Source organism: Jaculus jaculus, chromosome 9 (assembly GCF_020740685.1).
Source record: "Jaculus jaculus isolate mJacJac1 chromosome 9, mJacJac1.mat.Y.cur, whole genome shotgun sequence".
NCBI classification, from domain to species: Eukaryota; Metazoa; Chordata; class Mammalia; order Rodentia; family Dipodidae; genus Jaculus; species Jaculus jaculus.
In genome coordinates, this window is record NC_059110.1 from 51,941,159 (window position 1) to 51,962,727 (window position 21,569).

General features: G+C 37.2%; 1 protein-coding gene across 1 annotated transcript in view; it reads left to right on the forward strand.

The window, feature by feature from the left end:
* The window catches only part of Ros1 (ROS proto-oncogene 1, receptor tyrosine kinase), a 255,231-nt gene that overhangs the window by 209,502 nt on the left and 24,160 nt on the right, over positions 1-21,569 (forward strand). The window contains exons 28-34 of the mRNA XM_004651359.3: positions 37-154; positions 3,982-4,172; positions 8,407-8,490; positions 12,276-12,411; positions 13,989-14,151; positions 17,411-17,475; positions 18,693-18,822. Of these exons, the coding sequence (XP_004651416.2) occupies positions 37-154; positions 3,982-4,172; positions 8,407-8,490; positions 12,276-12,411; positions 13,989-14,151; positions 17,411-17,475; positions 18,693-18,822 (887 nt within the window). The remainder of the gene's footprint in view (positions 1-36; positions 155-3,981; positions 4,173-8,406; positions 8,491-12,275; positions 12,412-13,988; positions 14,152-17,410; positions 17,476-18,692; positions 18,823-21,569) is intronic.

Genomic DNA, 21,569 nt, shown 5'->3' on the forward strand with positions numbered 1-21,569 from the left:
GACATTTCAATCAGTTCTCTCTTTACTCACCTTAAGTTGGAGTTCCAAGTAAACCAGGAATTCCCAAGTTGTTAGAAAGGAGTAAAAATTCAATCCAGTGGGCAAAAGCTGAAGATAATGGAAGTAGACTTACATACTATATCCTTGAGATCAGGTATGTTTGCAAAATTGCTTCATATTTAACAAAGAGCTATGTAGTTATAATATCTTCAAAAATAATAGCATTCATTAAATAATATTTAGAAACACAAATAATATTAAGTATTTATTAGCATATATTAATTATAGTTGGTTTGTTATGACATTTCATACATATGCATAATGTATTTTGATCATGTTAACCTTGTTTTTCTCTCTTGTCCCCCTGCTACACTCACTAATCCATTCATCTTCCCAGTTATCCCCCTTCTACTTGTCCTTTTTATTTTTTGCAAAACATCTTTAGTTTTGCATGCATTGTTATGTATTTTGTTCAATTCCTAAAGACCAGTCCTGGCCCTCCAGTTATGAAGCACATAATATTTTGTTCAGAAGTCTGCAAGTGTGCCTTAAAACTTTAGAGATATCATTCAGTCAGTTCATCCAGCCAATATTTGCTTACTATCTATTCTATGTAATAATCAGAGTTTCTGTTAGATGTCAGATGACTGTATGCATGTAAATTTTTGATAATTTGTTTTAGCAAGGTTGAATACACTCTGATAAGAAGTGGCAAAAAGTTAGATACTTTTCAGAATGTAAAATAAGAGAAAGGGCTGGGATAGACTGAAGTTGATAGACCACATGGGTAACAGTGTGTAATGTGTTCTTAGGGATGGAAAATGTACTGTCAGTGAAAAACACCAGCTGATGAGCACATGAACCTTCAGATCCTGCTACTATAAGGAAGTCAGTGAGCCAGGACTGATTTCATGCCAGCTTGATGGGGGAATTCCAAATCCAAAGACACTCCCCTCATGGGACTCTGAAGCCATCTTTTAAGAAGCCCCCAGGACAAAAGTCACTTCCATGATTATAGTCCTGGCAACTTGAGCTTTGGATCTATTTTTGCTTCTTCTTGTTCTGCCACCCACAGAACCTTGAAACAATTGTCTACTCATGTTAGAAAAATTCCCTTGACTATATTTCTAAAAGAAACTTTTGTGAACTTTTGCTACTATTTTTTATGCATAATGAAATAAGTTCTGGGATACAAAACTATCTTGGCCTATGACAGTGATGGTGCTTAACAACCAGGTCCTTGCTAGGACTTCCTTCATGTATTTCCCTCAGTAAAACCTTAGCACATGATTTCATCAAAATTGTTTGCATACTCCTTACCCTAGATCTCCACTATTAATATCACACCATGTGATGGTAGAATGAATTGTAACTTCATTGTCTCTAAGTTAGTATTTTTTCTTTTATTATTATTATTATTATAAACAACATATTTTGTATGATATATCATGTAGCCTCATTTCCCTTGCCCCTGCCCCCATTCCACTGGGGACCCTCCTCAGTGGGGATTCAGGTATTCCCCACAGGCTGTGAGTTAAGTTTTGTGAGAGCAGTAGTCAGTTATTTTTGTGGGGAGGGAATGCTTCTGGGCATGATGTCTCAATCTGTGGCTCCTACAATCTTCCTTCCCCCTCTTCCACAAAATTCCCTGGGCTGTGAGGGGTGAGTTTTAAGTCTACTTCAGTGATGAGTTCTTAGGAACCTCTGGATCTCTGCTTTGGTAGATATTGAGTATCCTCAGGGTCTGTCTCCTTCACCCTGGTGCTGATTATCAGGCACAGCATGGAAGCAGCACTCTTGCTGATCTCTCCAGTTCCTCTGTGGTTTCAGCTAGGGCTTGACTGAAGTGAGAGGGGTAGTTTATCTCTTGGGTCTTGCTACCTTCTGAAAAAGGACAGATTCTCCAAGAGAGAGTAAAGTCAGCATAATTTAAATGGGATAAGCACTATTAGTTTATGGAGAATTTGATGGATTTAACTCCTCTTTTATCCAAAGACTAGTGAGAGATTGGTGCTAGAGAGCATAATTTTTGTCTCCATACATTTCTGATCTGGTTCCCAATTCCAGATATGGTTCCTTCACACTAAGCAGATCTCTTAGCCAATAGAAAGCTATTGGTTGCTCATCAAGGCTTTGTGCCATTATTGCATCGGTATATACATTCTGTCAGAGTGTTTGTTTGTGAGTAGCTTAGACCTCTGGTTGCTTACACTGTTGTTGGCCACTTTCCCCCAGTAGTTCATATAGCACTTTCCAGCACTAGATGGGCTAACTTTCTGGGTACTGGCTTTTTTGCAGATTTCAGCCAGGTCCTGGAAACTGTGATGTTTTTCTCTTGACTTCCTATCTTGAAGGACTACAGAGCTTTCCTAAGGAAGTGCTATGTGGTGTTTCAGATGTTTGTTTTTTCTTGGTATTGTAGCTCAAGGTTGACTTACAATACTTCTGTCTTATGGATCAATGATAAATTCATACTCTATCAAGTTCATAGTAGTTGGAGGAGATGAGAGAAGTGAAGCCACTGCTATATAACTGACAATGGGACTGAAACAGAGTGTGACTTTAACAGCTGATACAAAGGAGTTCCATGAGTGCCATCTTTATTTAAAGAAGAAAATGGAGTACTTTGTACGGGAAATAAAATGTACATATCTCAAAAAAGAAGTTCACATCTTCTCAATTCTATCTTAATCGCACAGATTTCTCCTTCTTCTTTATAACAGTAGGAGAGATATAATCTAGGAACCTGATGTGATGCCCCACTCCAGCATATACATAAAGCCCAGAAATTCCCAGATGCACCACTACAACCCAAGCATATTAACTTATACTACAAAATGGATACCACACATACTCAGAAATTATGCTTGTATAAAATGCCTTTTGGAATCTGAATTTCCTCCCATTCAAAATATAACAAGACTATTTTTGAGAAATCTTATGAGATAATGATTTCTTTCTTTTTTTGGCAAACAGGACAACATACATAGCAGCACCAAATACATGGATGTTGAAGTTAATGATAACTCCATTCATATATACAATGTACCTGGTCATAGTTCCTTTCTACCATCCACCATTGTCTTACCTTCTCTATCACAACTTCACTGAACTCATTTTTCTTTCCAATTGGTCCCTTTCCAATTTTGATGTCATTATTTATCTGTGTATTTATTTTGGTCTTAAGTAGATAGTATCAACCACTGTTAGGTCATAAATGCAATGGCCACTTAGTGTCAGGAAGATAGTATTATAAAGGATTCCCCCATCTTTTGGCTTTTACATTATTTCTGCTACCACTCCCACAACAGCCCCTGAGTCTTGGAGTATGTGTGAACACTCCACTGTAACTTATTTTCAGTGCTTTGATGAGTTTTGAGTCTCCCCAACAGTCACTACCATCCGAAGAGATAGGTTTCTCTAACAAAAAGTAGCTTAAATATAAGGGCATAAACATAAATATTTAGAGGGCAATTTGGTGGGCAAAATATATTCATTTAGTCAAGCAACAGTCAATTAGTTAAGCAAACTCTCTCCCTCTAGAACTTATGACCTCAAAAGCCATCAGCTTTTGACTAGGTTTTCAGTGCCAAGTATTAATTTCCTCCAATGGAGCAGGCCTCAAATCTAATCAGAAAGCAGGTGGTTTCTCCCATAACAAGCATACCATCATTGCATCATTGACACATTTTGTCTAGCTGACAATCCATGTAATTTAAATGGTTCACTACTGTTTAAGACCATTGATGTCCTTACTTTTTCAATGGACTGAACTGGTTAGCTTATTCATCTCCAAGATGACTTTATGAACCTATGTAGTGTTCTATACCCAAATCATGCAAGAGAAGCAAGATCAAGGATAAAATGTAGTAAGGGACTCCGGAGATTTGATATTAAGATGATATATGAGCTGCTACAAATAACATTGCATTGACACATGTATTTTTTTTGCTAATTAACAATCTTCTGTTTCTTTTATAGAAAAGTTATTTCGAATGATTCATGGAACCAGAATTTAAGATGGAAGATGGCATTTAATGGGTCCTGCAATAGTATTTGCACATGGAAGTCAAAAACCCTGAAAGGAACATTCCAGTTTAGAGTAGTAGCTGCAAATAATATTGGGTTTGGTGAATATAGTGGAGTCAGTGAGAATCTTATATTAGTCGAAGGTATGTTACTATGTCTATCTACTTTAGTACTTAAAGTTTCAGTGATTAAAAGTAGGCAGAAAGAATGTATGAGCCAAAGGATGAGGAGGAGTGTTTTGGAATACTGTCTTCCAGACACTAAGTGGTCATTGCGTTGATGAAGTCACAGTGGTTTTTGCTACTTACACAAGACCTTCATTCTATAAGGGCAAAAAATATGGTGACATCAAAATAGAAGAGGGAGTGTCAAAAAGATGAAGAGGTTCAGTGGATAGGTAATAGGGGTAGAGGAACAAAGAACAATGATGGGAGGTGATTATGACCAGGGTACATTGTTTATATGTATGGAGGAGGTTGTAAATAAAATGTTTTAAAAATTAACAAAGAAATTTTAAAGTAAGCATATCCTTAACATTAATAGCAGATATGGTAGTTATATAAATTATCATCCAAACAATTGAACTATTAAATTTATCTGATGTGACCTTCCTAAAGCATCATTCTCATCCTGTCATTTTTGTTCTCAACTATAATCAGCTACTCCTTAGTGCCCACTATCCCAATTCCATGTTCCTGGGTAGATTTCCAAGACTATCCATAATCTGGTCTTTATCTTGGTATTCTCATAAGAGACCTAGAACCTAGTCCTTTCCTTCATGTCTACTTCTTCTGCTGTGGTTATGATATGCTATCTGTAACAGACAGATTCAGCTTCACTGAGATGAACTTCCAGACCAGGCACAGTTATGGAGGAAGAGATATTTATTGAAGCCTACAAATCCAGGGGAAGTTCCCATAAATGGCAGAAGAAGCTGGCCTGCCTTCACAGGACCAAACAGAGAGACAAAAGCACAAGCTAAAAGGTCAAAAGCCACAGCACACTTCAGGAACTCCTGCTAGACACACTTTGCATATCTTTAGATTGAAACCTGAAACCTACCACCACACCTTAAGATCACCCAGTGACATTGCCTCCAGCAGGTGGCTACAGATGCAAACTACAAACAAACAACTGAATATATTGGTGGCCACTTATTCTATTCAAACCACCACACTATCTTTCTACTTACATAGGCTAGAAGCTTTAGCACCATGTTTGATTTATGTCACCAACCAAGCTTGACTAATTTTATCATTTTGATTTTTAACTGATAAATTCTCACCTTTTTATTTCCACAATGATTTTCTTTTCTTTTTAAATAAAAAAAAAACTTTATTTATTTATGATAGATAGCAAGACAGAGAGAGAGAGAATGGACACAGTAGGGTCTCTTGCCACTCTACATAAACTCCAGATGTATGGACTGGGACACATATGCCATTTTGTGCATCTGGCTTAACATGGGTACTAGGAAATCAAACTCATATTGATAGGCTTTGCAAGCAAGAACCTGTAACTGAGCCATCTTTCTAGCTCTGGCTTTTTATATTAGCTCTTGGCTTATGCATGCTGCTGACCCAGTCTAGCAGAAGCATAGCTGAGCCAGGTCTTCACTACCCTCAGCATCAGGCTCAGGCTTCAGTGTGGTATATGAAGCCTTCTGTAACTTGCCCAGAAGTTGGAGGTCATCCTTCCAAATATTTATCCTTGTGATACAGCTTTTATCATTAGACCTTTGGCCATTTGTTTACTTCAGCCAAGAAGATTAGCCTCTACTCACTACTCCTGTATCCTTCACCATGGATTACAATTACTGTATTTTATCAATGTATTTTATGTAAAACTTTCATCATACTTATTTACATTATAGTTGGTTATCTTCATCAGAGCTTGGCAAATATTTTAAAATTTAGTAGTAAATATTTTAGGCTTTCAAAGCTATATCCACTCTCTGTAGCATATTCTTTTTAAAATGGTGCTTTAAAATATAAAAGCTAGATGCACAAAGTGGCACATGTATTTGGAGCTCATTTTCACTGGCAAGGGGCCCTGGGCATGCACATTTTCTCTCTACTTCTCTCTCTCTCCCAAATAAATATTTTAAAGTATTTTTAGGGCTGGAGAGATGGCTTAGCAGTTAAATCACTTGCCTGAAAAGCCAACAGACCTTGGTTCAATTCCCCAGAACCCACGTAAGCCAGATGCACAAGGTGATGCATCTATCTGGAGTTCATTTGCAGTGGTTGGAGGCTCTGGTGTGCCTGTTCTCTCTCTCTCTCTCTTTCTCTCTGTCTCTCAAATAAATAAATGCAATAAAATTTTTAAAAATATTTTTTAAAATAAAAAGCATACTTATCAGTTTTGCCTCACAGACCATGGTCTGCCAAGCTCCCATCTGCATATTTCTCTAGTATATACTGAAGCTATCTAACAGATGGTATAATATTTTCATGCTTATCTTCCCTCACTTAATATCAATGAAATTAAATGAGTGTGAAGATATAGAAAAAAACAGTAATTTAAGCAATTTAATATAGGAAGACTGTGACTATTTTTCTTAAATTCCTTTACACTATCATACATGTTTTCCGACTTATTTTAAAATAGAAGGTTTTGGGCTGGAAAGATGGCTTAGTAGTTAAGGTTGTTTGCTGGCAAAGCTTAAAGCACAGGTTCAGTTCCCCAGTACCCACTTAAAGCCAGATCCTCAAAGTGGCACATATGCCTGGAGATTTTTTTAAATTGTTTTATTATTTATTTTTTGCAGTGGCAAGAGGCTCAGGTGCCCATAATATTCTCTTTTTCTTAAATAAATAAATTAATTATTAAAATTTTTATATTTTTGATATTTTTATTTATTTATTTGAGAGTGACAGCAAGAGAAAGAGCCACAGAGAGAGAGAGATAGAGAGAGAGAGAGAGAGAGAGAGAGAGAGAATGGGTGCGCCAGGGCCTCCAGGCACTGCAAACTAACTTCAGACGCGTGTGCCCCCTTGTGCATCTGGCTAACATGGGTTCTGGGGAATCGAGCCTCAAACCTGGGTCCTTAGGCTTCACAGGCAAGCGCTTAACCGTCTGTCCAGCCCCAAATTAATTATTAAATATTTTTAAAAGAAAAAATACATAGCAGGTTAGAGCTAGGCTTAGTAGCACAAACCTTTAATGCAAACACTCAAAAGGATGAGGTAGTAGGACGGTAATGAGTTTAAGGCCAACCTGGAGCTACAGAGTGAGTTCTAGGTCAGCTTGGGCTACAGTGAGATGCTGCCCCCCAAAACCAAAAACAAACAAACAAACAAACAAACAAACAAAAACAGGAATAAGTTTCTCTGTGGGGCTGAAGAGAAATTGCCCAGCGGTTAAAGGTGCTTGCTTACAAAGCCTGAAGGCTTGGGTTTTATTCCCCACTACCCATGAAAAGCCAGAAGTGCAAAGTGGTGCATGTGTCTGGAATTCATTTATAGTTGCAAGAGACCCTAGTATGCCCATATACTCTCTCACTCAAATTAATAAATAAAAAAAATTAAAAGAGGGCTGGAGAGATGGCTTAGCGGTTAAGCGCTTGCCTGTGAAGCCTAAGGACCTCGGTTCTAGGCTCGACTCCCCAGGACCCACGTTAGCCAGATGCACAAGGGGGCACACACGTCTGGAGATTGTTTGCAGTGGCTGGAGGCCCTGGCACGCCCATTCTCTCTCTCTTTCTGTCTATCTGCCTCTTTCTTTCTCTGTCTTTCACTCTCAAATAAATATAATAAACAAAAAAAAATTAAAAAATTAAAAGATAAAATAGGTTAAGTGGTATATTCCAATGAAATGTAAATAAGATAACTTTTTGTAATAAAGAAAAAAGAAATGAAAGAAAGAGAAAGAAAGGAAGGAAGGAAGGAAGAATAAAAGGGGAGAATGTTTTAAGAGGCCCTACCTCTCTCTGAGAAGTTATTTTTGGCAGTTAATGGTTGCTGAGAGATGAGGAGACTTTTTATTCAGCAGTGTAGTCCCTGATAAATTACCCATACTCCAGTAAATAATCCCTCACCCATGCATATATAAACAACTCTAATTCAGTGGATGACAAAATAGAAGGGGGACTAGTGAGGAAGAAGTTGAGTGGACTAGGGCCTAAGAGAATGTTATGCAGTGAATCTGATTAAAACATGTATGAATACATATACATGTATGAACTATAAAAATATAGTTAATTTTATAAAGAAAGGAAAAGTAACAACTTTGAGTTTTAGTTCCTGAGGCATATAGCATGAATGATTTCCAACTACCAAATATTTAATAAATGGCTTGCAAAAATTTAGTGGGAGCAGAAATGAATCGAGTTTTATTATGTGAATTCATTTCTTTTTTTAAAATTTCTATCATTAGATGACCTTTGGATACCAGAAACAAGTTTTATATTTACTATTGTAGTTGGAATATTTCTGGTTGCTATAATCCCATTGACCTTTGGTAAATATCATGGATTTTACAAGTAGGTAATAAACTCTTTCCTAGATCATGCTGATTGATTTAACTCAGAGTTTATTCCATATCCTACATGAAACATGACCTGATTAATGTCCATAAAATTCACAGTGTTTCCCTTGGCTATCCTTTTATAACCAGAAATTTCTATGAATTTAAAAAATTATTTTATATTTATGTTGGATTTTCTTTTGGTGGCAGGGTCTCACTCTAGCCCAGGCTTGGCTTCAAACTCATAGCAATTTTTCTATTTTAGCCTCCTGAGTGCTGGGATTCAAGGCAAGTGCCATCATTCTCTAATTATTTTTTCAATCAAGGGATATTAGTCAGTTATCTGCCACTTTGAAGTTTATTTTGGCTCAAGTTTGAAGGCTTCTGTTACTCAGGGTACATGATAGTGCATCATGACAGGAGAATGTGACCTAACAATATCCTCACCTCATGGTTGGGAAGAAAACAGAAAGAGAAGGAGCTATCTCTTCAAGAATATATCCCCAGTGAACAGAAGAGCCCAAGCAGGCCCTTACCTCTGTGTCTAATGTTGTCAAGCTTGTCACTAGAACTTTAACATTAAAATGCACCATTGGGGGAACATTCTGGAGCCAAACCATAACAAAGGATAACTATCTTATGGAAAATCTATTTGTATACACATTTAGTAGTATATTTTCTGTTGTAGTTACCTTGGCATTGCTGGGACAAAACACCAGACCAAAAGTAGCAAATAGGAGGAAAGGTTTCATTTTGTTTATAGTTTGAAGAGGAAGCTTCAAGGTGGCAGGGAGGAAACAATATGACTCCTCCAGCAAAACTCCATCTTCCAAATTGCTACCAGCTAAGGATCAAGAATTCAGAATACATGAGTTTATGGGAGATTTATGATTCAAAACACCCCAACTTTATATAAAACTATTTATAAGGACACCCTCTTTTAGTTTGTTTTAAAGCAGCATTTGTTTTTGCTTAGCAACTTCAAGTGTTCTGTGGCTTATAGATTGAAATGACATAAAAGAGAAATGACCCTAGGTACAAAAATAGTGTAGGATTAATGAGAGGCTGGTGACAATCATTGCTTGGATAGTTTTGGTACTCAGGCAGAGAGCCTGTTTTGTAATGAGCAGAGATTCTTTGACAGGAGATCAATGTTTGGCTGATAGCTTCCAGACATCTGATGAGATTATTCCAAGTCCCTGTTCTTTTATAAATGAGCAGGAAAGCAGAACTAGGTTAGATAACCATTTCCTCTTATTTATTTTATGTTTGTATGCTAATTATCCCCCTTTAATATTCGGGTTGCATTGAGAAAATATTCTGACTACTCAAAACATAAAAGAATATTACCTACAGATATTGGGCCTGTAGGTAATCATAGTATTCAGATGTTTTGAGATTTTCCTATTGTTTCATTATAAATATTAATAACATTTTTAGTCTTCAAATGTCTTGATTTGATTATAAGATATACAGGTTTTCAGAAAAATAATGATCCTGGGATTATAGCTTGGCAGTTATAGGCACTTATTTGCATGATATCAGAAGAGAAATTACAGCACATATTCAGAAAGCTGTGTATTTTGCTTATAAGGAAGCGGGTATTAAAAAGCCAAAGGAGAAATCACAGACAAGAGGTTAAATTGTTTCTGGATAAATATAGCTAATATTTTAAGTTTTGGAATCTTTATTCTTCATAGTGATTGGAGTCATAAGGTATCAGAAAGCACTTTGAATCAGAACTGAGATCTCATATCAAAGATTTCATCCAGATAATATGTGGAACTCCCTGAGCTATCTAAGAAAGCTAACAATTTCAGCTGACCCTGCTAGGATTTTAACCTGTGGTTCTAAAGTATTGCATAGCTGATGTTTTGCCACTAAGCCAGTCCCTCCAGAATGACTCTTACGACTGCAGTGTATTTGGCAGTTAGCATACATGCTACAGTACTTGTCTGCTCCCTTGTTGGGAAGGAGTATTGATGAAGAACCCTTCATCCTACCTTTGCTTAGTATTTCTACATCTCCATTGTATAAATTCATGACTTTAATAGATAAATGAGATCATTTCAGACAATCTATTATGTGCTTTCAAGACATCCTATAACACTCTGACTTTCTGAGGATTAAAGGTCTTTATTCTGTTTGGAACTCTTGTATTTTTTTTTTTTTTTTGAGTATGGCTAAGCTAACTTAGTTTTGCTTTTATTGTCAATGCATGTGGTTTTACTAGTAAGAGTGTGTGAGTGCTTGAGAGAATAATGAGTTATTACAATAATGAAAAGTACTAAAATTGTTTTAAAATTGGATGTGCTGAGGGTTGTCAACAGTCATAAAATTGAAACAATGGTTTAAAAATAAGTGCCAGCAGCCTTTGTGCTGGTGATTCATGACAGATAGTGACATGGAACTGATCCTAGATATAAAAAAAGAAGAAACCATAAATTCACTGGCAACCTTGGGAGCCTACTTTCAGTGAGGGAGGTAAGCCTCATGTGTGAAAGGATAGCCAGCTAGACACAGGTTAAGTAAGGAGATGTAGAAGACAGTGGTATAGCAGAAGCCCTGAGAGTCATAGTTGGCTTTTTAAGACTGCACATCAGTAGTACCTGTAGAGATATCAGACAGAATCACCGAGGATATAGAGGAAAGGACATTTTAGGGAAGCCATGGGTAAAAGTGGTTTTAGCCTTTTTCTGCATAGTCCTTGAGCTAGAATGTCTCTTTAAGAAAACTCTTACCTCTGAGATATTAAAACTAGAATAAACTAAAGTTCAGTTTTTGTTTGATTTGTTGCTTTCATTTTTATCTTTTGGGAAGGGGGTAAACAGAGGGCCTTAATATGTAGCACAGGCTGGCCTGGATTGTCCCGTCTCAGCTTCCTGAGTGCTGAGATTACAGGTGTCCAGCACCATGCATGATGAAAATTCTCATTTTAACAATCACTGTTGAGGCATTTTTTGCTGATTTCGATTTCTGAGACAGGAAAATATAAACAAGTGATTTTACTGACTTAATAGCATTCTAATCTTTATAAAGAAGTATTTCTACCAGTATAAAAATTACCTGAGCATGATATGAAAAAAGTCAATACAAATCACACATGATACCACAACTAGGAGATACAAGTGCAGATCTCTTCTTTTTTCTTTTTTTCAAGGTAGCATCTTACTTTAGCCCAGACTGATCTGCCACTTACTCTGTAATTCTAGGTTGGCCTCAAACTCATGGCAATCCTCCTGCCTCTGCCTCACTGGTGTTGACATTAGGGTGCATGCCACCATGCCCAGCTCAGTAAAAAAATTGATGGGCTTTATTTCAATAATTTTCTATGTATGTATATAAACAATAACTGAATGCCCTTGTGCATTATGCAACATATTGAAAATATTCTTTTCAGTTTACTTAGTTTAAGGTGGAAATGTCTGGATACAGAAATGAATTTGTTTCTCTAATAATTATTATGCGAGTTTGTTTTTATTTAGTTTAGTTCTAGTCTATGAGTAATTTTGAAAAATAAATTCTAATATTAAGATAATTCAAAATTTATTTGTAGTAGCAATACAAAATAGATTAGACTTTACTTTAAACAGAAAGAAGAAAGGTAATTTGTATAATTGTTTTTCTACAAAATTTTACCTGGTCTTAATATTTCTATTATGGGCATATTTTTCAATTTCTGTTATTCTGCCAGCAGTGTTCATATACTAGTTATATATGTGTATAAAATACACTAACATTTTTTAAAGATAAAAAGCAACGTGTTTTTTTCTTTATAGTTTGGCATAGAAGATTAAAAAGTCAAAAACATTCCAAGGAAGGGCTGACAGTTCTCATCAATGAAGACAGAGAGTTGGCTAAGCTGCAAAGTCTGGCGGCTGGAGTAGGACTGGCTAACGCCTGCTGTGCAGTACAGTATGTTGCCATCTTTATGGATGTAATAGAAAGAGTGTTCATGCATCCTGCATCTCCCTGGGCTCTTCTGGTGTCATTAGTAATATTATCTTCTAGTCTAAACTGTGGCCTGAGATGAAAAGCAAATTATGTCATCATCCTAGAGGAAAAATACAGGGAAAAAAATTGTATTTCCAGTGCTTACTAGTGTTATTCAAAAATCAATGCAAATATAAAATACTTCATGTGTGGAAGGTGGTAACATAGTTGATTCAACTGGAATAATGGTTTGAGAAGCCAGGAAATTCTTTTCTTTTTCTTTTTTTGGCCAGATCTCATGTAGCTGGCTGCAAACTTGCCATGTAGCTGGGAAAATGACCTTGAACTCCTGATCCTCCTGCCACTACTTCCCTAGTGCTGGGATTATAAGTGTGTGGTACAAAGCTCAGCTGGAAAGAGAGAAAATCTGTAAAGGTCTTATTGTTCTTCTCTTAAGCCATTAAAGAAATTGTATGATGACTGCCTCTGTAAGGCAGATAAGTTTTGAACATTTGTTATCATTATACTTAAGAAAAAAAAAAGTGTTTCTTTGTATAAGACACTGTATTATGTTGTATGTTTAAAAAAAAATGTGTTCATAGACCTTACTTCATGAAACTTCTATTTCAAGACATAAAGCCAAAGGATTTTTTAAAAAGTAGGTACACAGATTACATAAATACATTGGCTTTTCAGCAGTGATTTTTATTTGAGAAAATACTACACATCTGATAACTGAGATTCTCCATTACAAACCTAAAACATCTTTCTTTAATCTAGAGTCTTCTGCTACCATCATAATTTTCCAGGTGAGAAGACTGTTTTCTTTTTCTTGATAGTTAGCCTGATGATGATACAGTATATTTTTGTGGTCATAGTAAATTTTACTATGAACAAGATCATGTACATGAGACAGGTAAAATGAAAGCTCAAAAGCCCAGATGCAGTCAGGTATGGTGATGCGCACCTTTGATCTCAGCGCGGGAGGCTGAGCTAGGAAAATTACTATGCGTTTGAGGCTAGCATGGAGCTTCAGAGTAAGTTCTATGTCATCCTGGGTTAGAATGAGCCCCTACCTTGAAAAAAACAAACAACAACAAGCCCAGTTGGATCCATTGCTAACTTGCCGTAGCAAAGGAGAAGTTAATAACTACTAATCTCAAATGTGTGAGCATGAGTGCCTCAGGGTCCCTTGTTACTACAAGTGAAATGCCAGATGTTTGTGCCATGTTTTGCCTCAGGCATTATGTGGATGGCTGGGGAATTTTGCCGTGGCCATGCCATCAGGCTTTGTAAGCAATGACTGACCCATTTCCCTAGCTTGAATAACTACAAATCTTAAGACAGCACACATACACACATGCATTTTTCTGGAGGAATGAGGGTACTTAGAAGCAAAGTGACATGCTCTAATTATGTAAACTTGGTAGAATAGGGAAGTAAAGGAACACATAGCAGAATGTACAAAGCTTGCCAAGCTCCGAGGTTGCACTATTTCTCTAATAGAAACTTGTAAGCCCTACATATTCAGAGAGAACAAACATATTATTATTTTACAGTACTGTTCCAACCCAAGAGGAGATTGAAAATCTTCCTATCTTCCCTCGGGAAAATCTGACTCTGCATCTTTTGTTGGGAAGTGGAGCCTTTGGGGAAGTGTATAAAGGAATAGCTGTAGACATCTTAGGAGGAGGAAGTGGAGATATCAAAGTGGCAGTGAAGGTAATGTGGATCTTTGAACTTTTCGATGTGATATAACGATAATAAAAAGTTCAGTGCTACTAGTTGATAAGAGGTCTAATAGAAGGAATACACTTATCAATATGAATTGAAATTTCAAGATAAAAGAACTTTAAGGTACTCACTAATAATGAAATTATAAAAGTTCAAGATTATAGGGCTGGAGAGATGGCTTAGTGGTGAAGAGCTTGCCTGTGAAGCCTAAGGACCCTGGTTCGAGGCTCAATTCCCTAGGACCCATGTTAGCCAGATGCACAAGGGGGTGCACGCATCTGGAGTTCATTTGCAGTGGCTGGAGGCCCTGGCATGCCCATTCTCTCTCTCTCTCTCTCTGTCTCTCTCAAGTAAATAAAAATAAATAACAAAAAACAACAACAAAAAAGTTCAAGATTATGGATATGCTAATATTCTTGTTTTTATCACTACCTAATATATCTCAATCAAAACATCACAATGTATATCATATATAGGCACATAAAATTAATCAAAAATGAAGAATGGTAGAATATAGAAGTCTGTTGATAGCTACAAAAGCCACAAGTTATTTTTCCTCATTTCTTACATAGATTTGTTAATCAACAGAAAATTTCCAGGTTTTATAATATTTCTAAGGCTATTATTTTGCTAAGACCTGACAAGGGGTTATTTCCCACAGAAAATACTCTAAGAGAATTGGAAATTTTAAAAATATATTTATTTAAAGAGAGAGAGAGGGAGAGGAAGAAAGAATGAGTACACCAGGGCCCTATACTATGACAAATGAATTTCACATGCCACTTTGTACATCTGGCTGTACGCAGGTACTGGGAGTTCAAAACCAGGCCATCAGGCTTTTTAAACAAGCACCTTTAATTTCTCAGGCATCTCTCCAGTCTCATAAAACACATACATTTTAAAAACATGTTTTGAGGTAGGGTAACACTCTAGCTCACGCCGACCTGGAACTCATTCTGTAGCCCAGGTTAGCTTCAACTCATGATGATCCTTCTATCAGCCTCCTGAATGCTGTGATTACGGCATGAGCTACCATGTCTAGCTCTAAAACATATTTTAAAGGAACTAGACCAGGGACTGGCAAATGTTTCCGAAACAAGTATATGATGAATATGAAGGCTTGTTGGCCACACAGTCTCTACTGCAATTACTGAATTCTGCAAGTGAGTATGCAAACAAATAAAATATGATATATTCCAATAAAACTGTATTTATGAACATTGAAATTTGATTTTCATATGCTATAATACAGTATTCTGATTTTGATTTTTATCTACCATTTAAATTTGTAAAGACTAATTTCAGATCACGGATTGCACAGCAATAAGTGGCAGACTAGATTTGTCCCACAGGCTATAGTTTGTTGATGTCTGCCATAAAATTGTTTGCCATAGTACATTTAAATGCATTTTTAAGGAACCCCTGCAATATACTGCCTTATTTTCATAAAACTCTCTTTTAATAGAGGGTGATGAACCTTACATAATTAAGCAATACCTTTTTTTGTTTGAGACAAAGTCTCATGTAGATGGGCAGGCTGTGAATTCATAATGATCCCCCTACCTCAGTTTCCAAAGTGCTGGGATTACAGGTCTGACTGAGGACTACACCCAGTCTATGTGGTACTGGGATTGAAACCAGGGCTTTTTGCATGGTAGAGAAACACTATCAACTGGGCTACATCCCCAGCCCCATAATTAAAGCAATATATTAATTACTGCATATTAGTGTTTTATTGCTCTATGGATGTCCAGCTAAGTTGGCAAAATTCTTCCCACTCCCAAATAATATAATTCAAAAGTCCTTTGGTTTAGTCATGCCAGCTCAGAGCTGGCAACTCTAAAATTTTCTTGACTATTTTTTCATGCTTGCTGCTTCATAATCCCAATGTAGGTACAAAGAATTAGACATCGCGTCTTCATTCAGGCCAGAAAGAGGAGGTAAAATTGTGTTATGTGTATTTTCAAGAAAGCAAAATTTTTGTGTTTTTAATGTTTAATTGATACTTTATTTATTTATTTTTAGTTTTGTACTCAGTGAATGCAGTAGAGTTAGTACCATTGCTAGCTTCCTCCCTGTCCTCCCCCCTCCCCTTGGCCCATCCTTGTTGGGATATATGCATTGTGGGTTTAGCTCTCAGTATGGGTAGGAGGAAATGTCTGTGTGTAACATGACAAAACCTGTGGCTCTGATATTCTTTCTGCCCACCTCTTCCACAAATTTCCCTGAGCCATGTTGGGTTCATTTTAGCTCTGAAGAAAGCAAAATTTTCCGTAAACCTCTCTCTTCCCCACTAGATTTTCTCTTGCATTTTATTGGCCAGAACTGAGGCATATGACCACTTCTATTTGTAAAAAGTTTAGAGAATTGCAGAACAGACTTTTAACAACAGATTTTATTGACAACTTAAAATTTTATTTGTTTGTAAGAAGATGTGTGTGAGTGAGTGAGTGAGTATGTGTGTGTGTGAGAGAGAGAGACAGAGAGAGACAGAGAGAGAAAGAGAGAGAGAGAGAGAGAGAGAGAGAGAGAGAGAGAGAGAGAGAGAGAGAGGGAGAGAATAGGTACACTAGGGCCTCTAGCCACCACAAATGAGCTCCAGATGTATGCACCACTTTATGAATCTGGCTTTCTGTGGGTACTGGGGAATCAACTCAGGCACAAATGTCTTAACCACTGAGCAATCTCTCCAACATTATTGACAACATTTTATAAATATGTAATGTTTTTTGACATAATCCCCCTTCATTAACTTCTCTTATTATCCCTCCCCCATCCTCTGTTCACTGAGCTTCTTCCTAACTAGTCCCTCTTCTACTTTGTTGCAAAACAAACTTTCATGATTCACTTAGATTAACTACTTAGTTCTGGATAACATGCCTCCAAGTACTGAACTAAGGTGTTAACTTCACAGAAGGCATGAAAGTAGATGTTAGGTAGAAAATTTGAAAAATAAAACAATGACCCATTAAAAGCCAAAATTTAATATTCCTACATTGTGAAGGGATCTTGTCTAAATGTTACTAAGCCATTTAGATAGATTTTATTCTTTGAATGCTAGTAATAAGGGAGTTTACAGACCATAAATACATGATGTATCTGTGATATTTCCAGCTTTCAGGGTGAATTTTGAAAACTAAACCAAATCAAAACAAAACAAATTGAAACAAAAATTGTCTCCATTAACCCACTCAGCTTCCAGAAATGTTTACTGTGTCAATTTCTGACTCATTTGTATGTTTCACAGACATTGAAGAAGGGCTCCACAGAACAGGAGAAGGTCGAATTCCTGAAGGAAGCACATATGATGAGGTATCAACATAGCTCAGAAAGAAGTAAATTTCTCTAACTATTTTGGTATGAAGCTTTTACATCTCTGTGTTGAATTAAAAAAGGGTTTTTTTTTGTATTGTTTTTGTTTTTAGACAGAAACACTTGTAACCCAAATTGGCCTCAAACTCACTGTGTAGCTAAGGATGGCCTTGAATCCCTGATTCAGTTGTTCTCACCTATCAAGTGCTAGGATTACAAGTGTGCCACCTTTTAACACACACACAAAAAATGACTTGTTGTCAAAGTAAATATTGCTGAAAACTTTAAGAAGAAATATGTCTGTATGCACAGGCATTCTATAGAAGCCAATCTTCTGGGCCTAAGGAAGGCAGTCCCCACATGAAGATTCTCTTTTTATCTTAATAGTATTCTGTAAGTGAATTCTGAGGATGAATAGCTTTAAAAATGTTCTTGTTCTTCCAAATGTGAGATGATGGACCAAAGAGACATGGCCAGGGAGAGTAATTTTAACCACTCTGATGTTAGTGAGAATATCCCTTGTCTAGGAAACTTTTTTGCAAGGTTTGGGTCAGTCACTATCATGAGGACTGCTGAAGGACATCTCAAAGAAGAGAACTGAAGCAGAGGCTCATGGGAGGACAAGATGTGACCTCTGGTCTCTAGACTGGGATTTACTTTGATGCCTTCAGAAACCAATTATGTTGAAACCTGAAGGCCTCAGTGTCCCCCTAAAAGACAGATATATACCATAATTGTGATGATAAAGACATGTTTTCAAATATCTTCTGAAGAAGGTGATTAGTCAAAATTATGTCCTTTCTCAAATCTTTTTAACAGAATAGAAACATTATTTCTTCTAAAACTCATTCTATTCTCCTCATTCATGCATCTTCCACTAGGGCTGTCCATGTTACCTCCTTAAGGCTAGCACACAGATCTGTACTTGTTTGGAAGAAAACTATGAGTAAAGAGTCATTCTGAAGTTGGGCGTGGTGGCGCACGCCTTTAATCCCAGCACTTGGGAGGCAGAGGTAGGAGGATTGCCATGAGTTCAAGGCCACCCTGAGATGACAGAGTTAATTCCAGGTCAGCCTGGACCAGAGTGAGACCCTACCTCAAAAAACCAAAAAAAAAAAAAAAAAAAAAAAAAAAAAGAGTCATTCTGCCCCATGAAGACCCTTAACTGGTAAGCTACCACAACGATGTCACCCAGTTTATGCTTTTCCACCTTTCAGCAAGTTTAATCACCCCAACATTCTGAAGCAGCTTGGAGTCTGTTTGCTGAACGAACCCCAATACATTATTCTGGAGCTGATGGAAGGGGGAGACCTTCTATCCTATTTGCGCAAAGCCCGGAGGACAACGGTAGGCAGTGTGTTCCACAGTATTGGCCACTGACAGAAAACCCCTATAGTTTCCTACTAATTTTCATTATGTTCATTAGGCTGCAGGTTTGGCTGGTGGGAAAACCTTCTAAGGCTTCTGTGAGAAGAAATTTAATTTCCCTATGTGTTAGATAAGGGTTGTTAGATCCCTGATTTCATGTTTGAGCTTACTTTTAGTATGTAATGAGAAAATAGGTCTGTTTTTTCTTTTTTTAAATATATATATGTATATATATATATGATATATATAATATATATATATTGACAACTTCTATACTTACAGACAACAAACCATGGCACTTCCTTTTCCTCCCCTCCTCCACTTTCTCCTTCATAACTCTGCTCTCTGTCATATCCTCTCCCTCTGTCTGTTAGTCTCTCTATTAATTTGATGTCATGATCTTTTTCTCCTATTATGAGGTTCTCGTTTGGGTATTGCTAGGAACTGTGAGGTCTTGGATATTCAGGCCAAATTCTGTCCAGACAGTTGTATGTAAGGAGTGGTACCCTTCCTTTGACTCTTATATTCTTTCTGCCATGTCTTTCACAATGGACCCTGAGCCTTGGAGGGTGTGAGATGTTTCAGTGCTGGACACTTCTCCATCCCTTCTCAGCACTATGTTGCCTTTTGGGTCATTCTGGTGGTCATTGCCATCTGAAAAGAGAAGCTTCTCTAACCAGAAGTAAGAGTAGCATTAATTTGTGAGTATGAACATTAAGTGTAGTGCTTTCAGGGCAATTTGGTGAGAGTAATATATGCATTTATCCAGACAAGAACAGGGTTTATACCCCTAAGGCTCATGACCTCCCCTGCCATAGAATTTTGATTAGGTTTTCATTACCAGGCATGTATTCCCTCCCATACATTGGGCCTTCAGTCCAATTAGAGAGCAATTGGTTTCTCTCAGAGCAGACATGACACTGTTGCATTCGTTCAGTCATTTGGCCTGTCTGGCCAAACTTGAGGTTTCCAGTGTCTACTGTTTTCCAGGCTGATGACTTCTGTCTCCCATAAGACTGCATACAGTGAAGCTTTTTTCCAGATTTCAGTTGATTGGGCTACAGAGAGAGAGGTTTTGTGCTTGTCACCACCTTGATTTCTCAGTGACTTTGCCTCTAAGGCATGTAAAGTCTTCAGCAATAGGGTCTTACCATCTCTTTATCACGGGGAACCAAGGGCCTTGTCAATAGCATGTAATGTTTTGGAGGCAACAGTGACATCCCTGGCCAATGACCACTGGGAGGTATCTCATCCTTAGCACTGAAATTTTCTAGTAACAATCTATGGCTTCTGGATGTGCCATTATTTAAGAAAGTAGATTTTCATATGTCTTATGACATATTCAGAATGTCTTGAATTTTGATTGATCCTCCCCCCTGACCTTCTTTTATACAATCTCTTACCTGACCTCACTTAGGCCTTTCCCCTCCCTGTAATATGCTCTTCTACTTACATATATACAATACCATCCTCTTAAAACCTTCCCTCTCCTCCCTCCCTTATAGCCTTTTCTTAGAGTATGATCTTCTGCTACTTATTTTTGGTTCCAGATCATGCATAAGTCTATACATACGTAGCTAGGATCCACATATAAAAGAGAACATGCAATGTTTGGGCTTTTGGGGCCTGTGTTACCTCACTTAGTATAATGCTTTCCAGATCCATCCATTTCCCTGCAAATTTCCTAATTTCATTTTTCTTTACTGCTGAATAGAACTCCATTGTGTAGATGTGCCACATCTTTACTATCCATTCATTTGTGGATGAACATCAAGGCTGGTTCCATTTCCTAGCTATTGTGAATAGAGCAGCAATAAACATGGTTGTGCAAGTATCTCTAAGGTAGTCAGAAGAGTCATTAGGATATATGCCTAGGAGTGCTATAGCTGGATCATATGACAAATTTATTTTTAGCTGTCTCAAGAACCTCCACACCAATTTCCACAATGGCTGTACCAGATTACATTCCTACCAACAGTGCAGACAGTTCTCCTTTTACCACATCCTCTTCAACATTTATTGTCATTTGTTTTTTTGTTGGCAGCCATTCTGATGGGAGAGAGATAGAATATCAAGGTAGTTTTAATTTGCATTTCCCCGAAGAACACCTTTTTAGATATTTATATGCTATCTGTATTTCTTCCAGTGAAACCTCTCTATTTAGTTCCACAGCCCATTTTTTGTTTGGGTTGTTTGATTTCTTATTGTTCTGTGTTTTGAGTTCTTTGTATATTCTGGATATTAATCCTCTGTCAGATGTGTAAGTGGCAAAGGTTTTCTCCCATTTTGTAGGTTGTCTCTTTGTTCTATTCACAGTGTCCTTTGCTGCACAAAAGCTTTGTAATTTCATGAGTCCCCAGTGGTTGATTAGTGGTTTTATTTGCTGAGCAATTGGGGTTATATTCAGAAAGCCACTACCTATGCCCATATGTTGAATGGTTTCCCCTATCTTTTCCTCTAGCAATTTCAGAGCGTCAGGTCTGATATTAAGGTCCCTGATCCACTTGGATTTGATTCTTGTGCATGGAGAAAGACAAGGATCTATTTTCATTTATCTACATATAGATATCTAGTTTTCTGAGCATCACTTGTTGAAGAGCCTGTTTTTTCTCCAATGAATATTTTTGGCATTTTTGTCAAAAATCAGATTGCTGTCACTGCCTGGATTAACATCTGGGTCCTCTATTCTGTTCCAAGAATTTACACATCTGTCTTTGTTACCAAGG